The sequence below is a fragment of the Cupressus sempervirens genome, chromosome 10 (genome assembly GCF_028749045.1).
Source record: "Cupressus sempervirens isolate cs-2001-9-10 chromosome 10, ASM2874904v1, whole genome shotgun sequence".
NCBI lineage: Eukaryota > Viridiplantae > Streptophyta > Pinopsida > Cupressales > Cupressaceae > Cupressus > Cupressus sempervirens.
Window position 1 is genome coordinate 759,396,652 of NC_143127.1, and position 7,202 is coordinate 759,403,853.

Here is a 7,202-nt window from a genome sequence, read left to right on the forward strand (position 1 = left end):
ACGATAGATAAACCCAAAGCAAAATGTGCTACAATAGAAATAAAGAATAAGCTTATATCTAATGCAAAGTAGAGAATCAAAACATAATTATACACATATAAGCACACAGAAAACAAAATTGATCTAACACATCCTTTTTTTGATGCATTAGGCCTTGAATTGAAGATATGAACCTTCGAATGAATAAGGTGAAAACTGAGCTATCTCACACTGTTTATTTGAAAAATGAAAAACTTCTCATTAAGATTTGTATATATCAACCCAAAGATTCTGCAGCAACAGAGACTAAAGATACTTAAGTACCTTTAACATAAGCCCAGAGCAATAAAATGGACTTGCTATTAAATAATCCAATAACCTTACCCAAAACAAAGCTAGAGATTGTTCAGTACCATATAACTAAAACAAATTCTTCCAAAAAGCATCAATAAAATTGTCTCAAATTAAAACAATTGTTCATTTTGCCGGTCCCTTAAAAAATGAGCTCATGAGGCTTTGTTCCAGATCTCAGTGAAAATCTGGCAGAAAGGTAATGCTTCATATCGGGAACAGCCTCCACTACCTTCAGCACTTGTTCATCCAGTGCCTGCTGGTCGTCCTTTCTGTGTGCAGCTACGTGCTTAGTTGGCTGCAGCATGGAATATAGTTAATGTAAGGTTGTAAATCTTACAGAATGATCTAAAATTAAATACAAAAACTAGCGTGATTACATTAAAGCTTCCACTTTTCTATAGGTCACATTACCAAATTTCACATGCTGAGGTGATATACAAATTTCTAATTTTTTGTCTAAGGAATAAACCCAAACTTGAAGGAGCTATACACAATTGTAATTGTTCTCTGAATTGCATGAAAAATGTAGACAAAAAGTTACAAACTTCAAGATGGAGAAAAGTTTGCACATATCTTGAACCGTTACGAGTCTTTTACAACAAAACACTAAACCCCACAACAAACATATTTAGAAATCATTCTAGTGGAAAAGCAGAAATATTTCTATTACCCTGGATAATTTTAAGAAATTACTTTGGATGTATCTTTTCCATAAACTGGAAAACAAGATGGCAGCATCCCTTAGCCTATCTGAAAATATTCAAAACTGATGCAAATAGTTTTCTCCCATACTTCACTCCATTAAAATAACCAAAAAAACACAAATATTCAAAGGTAATCTACATCAAACATTAAGAGTATATCCTGTTCAAATATAAACCTGTGGCACAGTACAATGAAACATTCAAGCAGGAATAAAGTGTCTATTGCAGGACAAATACAAATGAATTAGAGATGTTATATGGATCCCATCTACAGGAACAAAAAACGACACTACACCTAAGGAAATCAAGAATGACCAAAATGTCTAGCTGATCAAACATTACCTTTTTCTCAGCCTCGAAAAACTGCTCCTCAGTCTTCTTCTTTTTCTCGACCTCCCTAGCAAAATATTTATCATCATATTTACTTACATCCACATTGCTTATATCTATCTTAGTTGATGTTGCAATCACATAAACCTGGTTCACCCTTCTTGTTGGCACACCATTGACCCTGAATGGACCTAAATCATTTCAACACACCAAGCATAATAATCAGAATGAATTAAGTAATCATTTCAAATAATGCTAGAAGCAATATTAAAGGCTGGTCCACTCCATGACTTCAAATAGATTACAACAGAGAAAAGCCAGCAATTACTGGAGGAGAAACTCATAAAAGTTTTAAAATATTTTCTGAATGAAATTATAGCACAAAAGCTTCAATAAATCATGTTACAGGTAGATTTTTCGAAACACGAGGTTTAGAAAACAAACAAGAAACCCCAAAAGGTTTCCAGAATCTTTGAATTCGCTATTTCCAATACACACAGAGGACATTGAAATATTTAATAACAGCATTTTTGTGTATCTCATTATGTAAATTTAGGCTTTAAAGGCTAAGACAATGGACATAATGTATAAAGGGTGTGAGATATGCCGAGTCTGCCAGTCTACCTCTGACCAAATGACAACAAAGGTATTTTATGTTGTGAACTACAAATTATTCCTTGATTAGTATACTAGATATTTGGATTCATAAAGATAATTGTTTGACTGTATTAGCAGATTCATGCTCTGTCCCAGTCATATTCTATGCACTATACTGAATCTTTAGATCTCGTGATCTCCAGTCACACAGCCTAAATTGGATCTGATGCTTGCTTTCTTTGTGCATTTATGCTCCAATTTTTCAATTAATATTTTCTTGTTGCCATTTTTTAGGTTTTCCTAGTGACTCTCAGGTAACTGATCATGGAGTATGTTATAAAATGTTGATGATAAAAAATGTTAAATAATCAAATCCATCAATATTGCCAACACGAAAAATAAAGAAATTCCCATTTTAGGAAACCTGTCATTCTTAGGAGCAGAAAAGAAAGGAACTCTCGGGTAACTGATCCATCATCAGAATGAGATACCCAGAGAAAGAGGAAATGATGGATCATGGACAATGTTATGAAATGTTAATGATAAAAAATGTTAAATAATCAAATCCATCAATATTGCCAAGTGAAAAATAAAGAAAATCCTGTTTTAGGAAACCTGTCATTCTTAGGGGCAGAAAAGACAGGAACTGTTATATTTCAAGAAGCTGGAAAGGATGTAGTGGATATCATTAATACTGTTAAAAATACAGAAACCCCCCATTTAGACTTAAAATCACGAGGTCAATAACCCAACCATTAAAAGGGAATATCAGACTACGACAACATTGCGAACAAGAAAATCATTAAGGCACTGGTTAATCATATAGAATTGATTTTAGTTTTAATAAGCTGTCTTAACTAATAGATTCAAAGAACTTTGATAAATTGTATCTATTGTATATCCAAGGCTCAAGGATTTGACAAAGCACAGTTTGAGAAGTTAAGCAAGGAATGCAATTATAAGTGCGTACGATATTATGGCATAAGGATGTAATTGCTATTGCCTACCACATATAAGGGTTCTCGTAACTTCTAAGATGAGATTTTAAGGAACCTCATAATTGGGATGATATGCAGACATAGATTAACCATAGTTATAATACATAAAAATTCCTTAGATTCTTCTTCTAGCTATTAACGTGCTGAGGATGTCTGAAGATAATGTTACACTTTAAAGATTTGACTTTTTGGTAGGAATAAGAATGGGGGGATCTATCTGGACCAATTTTAAGATCACTTTCACGTTCACAACAGAGAGCTGAACCCACACAATCAGCACAAAAATCAACACCCATTACGGGAACCATGAGTACTTTAATTATTCTGCTTGTCAATGAAGATACAATACTAAAATAATAGATTTTGGTACCTTTCTTAACTCTGAGAAAAGTACTTAATGTACTCAAACAGGAATTTATACAAAATCTAGATAGGTATTCTCAACTTGATGCTTATCCTCTTCAAGGTGTACTTAATAGTAGGTTTGAATGCTTCTTAGCCAATTAAAGGAGCTTTGCCTGGAATATTATAAGATTCCTGCCTACTTCTCTGAAGAACATATAAAATGTGTAAAACTTCTTAATATCAACTTATGTTAACGAAATGGAAAAAAGAACTTCCTGAAACTGGAAAGACTGTTTTAGCAAAGGCAGCAACTTGTGACGCTATTGTTCCCCTCATGAGTTGTTTGGCTGGCGAGTTTGTTGAGCTTCATATTGGCATATGGGTGCGTCTCATGTCTGTGATCTCTTTGTAAGAGCAAAGGAGAACGTAAGTTCAAATATCTCCATAGATGAGGTTCATTCTAGAACTAACACAATGAGAATTATTTTCTTTGAGTTTAACAGTTTTCATGAGTCTTTGTAACAGAAAAAGATGCAGAATTTCAGAGTAATGTATGTGGCTACAGATTGGTGATGTGGCAACAGCCTGTGATGGTTGTCTGCATTGCCAACAATTATGAACAAGAGTAAACCTTGAACCGATTGTGTTCTTGATATTTTCCAGTTTGACGATTATAGGAGATGAATAGTTTTGATAGCGTCTCAGCAGTGATACCGCTTGTCAACAAACAGACAAGTGTTTTGAACACTGCACTTTGCAGGTTTAGTCAAATTGATCGGATTTTTAAGGATATACCACATTAATTGTAACAGATTTCCACAATCCATAAAATTCTGTATTCGCTTCTGGGTTTGATTGTGTATGTTTTTTTAACATCATCAGGATGATAAAGAGAGCTAAGAAACAGAATGATATGTTGCAGACCAAGCTAAGCAATAAGAAGAGAGGGAGGGGTAGGGAGGAGTCACGCGTAAATCAAGAACAACTACCAACTAAAGAAAGAAATAAAACTAGAATAATAAGTGAATTACTACAACTAAAGAAATAAAATGACACTAATTAAAAATCTAAAAAGAAAAGATAGGGAAACTAGCAAAAAGACACCTAAGGCCAATAAAACAATTAAAAATAATAATATATATATATATATATATAACAATAAGAGTGTAACCATATATATATAAATATATATATACCAAAAAAGATATAAACCAATGCCTACAAAGGAAGCAATTGGGAAAAAGAATTAAAACGATAAAAGGATAAAAAATTAAGAATTAAAAAATTAAAGATAAAAGAAAATACAGGAAAAATAATAATAATAAAGAATAAAAATAAAAAATAAATTAATAAATAAAAATAGAAAGGAACAATAGGAGAAAGAATGACAAGAAAAAACAACAAAGCAAGATAGAGAAAAACGAGAACTGACAAAAATGAAATTTCAAAATATAAGATAAAAGAACAAAATGAACAAGACAACTAAAAAATAATAAATATGAAACCTAGCCAATAAATCAACAAAACCGCCCAAGGGAAAAGGAGGAGGGGGGGGGGAGAATGAGCTCAAGGAAGGAAAGGTGGGGGGTAGAGAGAGAAAGAGATAGGAGGCAGGAGGGAAAGGGGAGGAAGGGGGGAAAGTGGGCAAGAAAGATGCAAGAGATGCAGAGATGGGAGAAGAAAGAGATCGGAGAAAGAAGGGGGAATCAACAGGGGGATCGATGGGGTCTATTAATGGAAGATAATAGTGGATGCCACGCTAGGTTAATGGCCCAACCATCATCTCGATTGAGGTTGGAAGGGTGGTTGAAAATTTCGATCGCTTCCTTCATCTTCCTCTTAAAATAGCTATCCTCTTTCGCGAGGATCTGAGTGTTCTCCAAACAAATGTGATGTTTGGTAGAGGATGAATGCCGATTTATACACCCTATCATGCTTGATGTCAGCACTATGCTCCCTAATTCTTGTGGAGAATGATCTACCCGTTTCTCCAATGTACGGAATCCCACACGAACAAGAAACTTTGTAGACACCCGAATCAGCGAGAGCGTTTCTAGAGCGTTTTGAGATCTTTAGAATTCTGATTAGTTATTCCCTGATATTGTGCGTGAAAACCCCCAAATAAAATTGGGAGGGAAGTCACCAACAAGCAACTTCCTTTGGCTGCAGATGAGAGCTTGAACACAACTGCTACTGCTATCAATGGATTTACTGGTTATCTCATGTGCTATTTGTAACGTATTATTAAATATATTATAACACTTTTGAATCTACTACAGAGAAGATCTAGCAAATATAGTAAATGAAGCTACTTTGTTGGCTGGGAAAACAACAACAATGGATAAACATGCAGGGTTGCCCCACTATCCAAAAGGCCTTCTGAATGCTTTCTCAGATGATAATATATTGAGCTTATATTACTCTAGAAATGCAAATACAAGTACGGAGACAGGCATGGACAGAGCTCAATTAATTAACGGTCTCTGGCACATTTAGAACCAGTGTATACATTTATGGGGCTTCTTCCTATGTGTATGTCAGTATTTTGTCAAATGTCATATAATCCAGTCCAACCAACAACACTATCTACTCAAAGCGTTGGGATACGTACCAGTAACAAGAAGCAGCCCTGACTCGAGCTGTTTAAGAAAAACAACACGCTTTCCTTTAAAGTGTCCTGTCAAAATTATCAGAATTGTGCCTGGCGTGATACTAGCCCTGAAAAACAAATCAAATCGCAAATCAAACCCTATAAAACCCAAAATATTTGTTTGTTTTTTAAACGAAAAAAAAAACGATAACACTTACCTGAGTTTCGCAGGTTTGGCCTTTCTTTTGTTAACGAGAGGCTTGGGAACGTCCTCCGCTGGATAAAATTTTGGTGCCTTCTTCTTCTCTTCGTCTGCTTGAGGCTTTGTCATGGGCTTGGCGTGTTGAGGGAATACTCCACCATTGCTCTTCTTGATCGCCCATAAACCTCGCTTATGATACATTTTCGATTTCGAAAAGCGACCGATACCCCTTATCAGCTCTTTGTTTCTCGTGCATCGGGGCTTACCAGCTTTGGCGGCCATTTCTGCTATGTTTCCTCCTTCCTTCTTCCCGTTCTCCTCCTGCCAGTCAGAGGTTTTAGGGTTTGGAAAAGTTGGAGACCGAGATTATAATATGTAATCACCTTCGGTCTAGCTAGGGTTTAGGGCAGGCAAATGCGAGGAATGGATATGAATAGAATGTAGCATAAATTATTTTCGACGCCCCGGTTCTTCATGTCAATCAATGCCAATATTACTCGTGGAATGATAGGTTACTAACGGGGTGTGATACGTTAAGAGATTAATAATAATGTTTAAAAAAATTTCAAAAACAATAATATATAAGAAATTAAATTTAAAATAAGCTGAAAAATAATAAATTAAATTGAATTTATTATTACTATTCGTGTAAAAATAGGTAAAAAATTAGGCAAGAGCCTACAACACAACGGTAAATTGTGAGTCTCTTATCTCGGAGGTCTCGAATTTGAATCTACTCGAGTTAAATTAATAAATAATAATTAATCAAAATACATAACAATCTTTGCTTCGGCCTCTTACCCATCCAAGAAAGAAAAAAGGTTAAAATCACTCTACAACTTGTGTAGTGGTTGGATACGCATGTACCTCGGCTTTCGTACTAGTTGTGTTGGCCTCTTTACTCCTTGTTTGCATTCCATGTCGTGTTCTTAGTTTCCTTGTTTATTTTTTGTGTCAACTTTATTTTCTTCTTTGCTTTGTGTGTGTTTGGCTTTCTCTGTGTGGGTTTAAAACCCTATCTTATTGACCCCTCCCTGTCCTAGTTCTCTCGTGGGAGATGTAATGGTTTATTCAAGTATCATTAATGAGATAGGAGATGGAGA

At 35.0% G+C, this 7,202-nt stretch overlaps 1 protein-coding gene across 1 annotated transcript; it reads right to left on the reverse strand.

Annotated features, from left to right (window-relative positions):
- Positions 1-213: 213 nt before the first annotated feature.
- Positions 214-6,546, reverse strand: LOC149536085 (large ribosomal subunit protein eL6-like). Its single transcript, XM_089807575.1, has 4 exons — positions 6,116-6,546; positions 5,919-6,025; positions 1,380-1,558; positions 214-628 (listed from the first exon to the last, which is right to left on the reverse strand). Exons 1-4 carry the CDS (start codon positions 6,379-6,381, stop codon positions 473-475), a joined length of 708 nt encoding a protein of 235 aa, XP_089663701.1. The 5' UTR covers positions 6,382-6,546; the 3' UTR covers positions 214-472.
- Between the last annotated feature and the right edge of the window lie 656 nt (positions 6,547-7,202).

Excerpts from the sequence above, each read along its gene's own strand:
- LOC149536085 (XM_089807575.1), bottom strand. The coding sequence starts at position 6,381 with ATGGCCGCCAAAGCTGGTAAGCCCCGATGCACGAGAAACAAAGAGCTG. Across the intron at positions 1,559-5,918 it reads AGGGCTGCTTCTTGTTACTG|GTCCATTCAGGGTCAATGGT; the intron begins GTACGTATCCCA and ends GAAATGATTTAG. Across the intron at positions 629-1,379 it reads TTTTCGAGGCTGAGAAAAAG|CCAACTAAGCACGTAGCTGC; the intron begins GTAATGTTTGAT and ends TCCATGCTGCAG.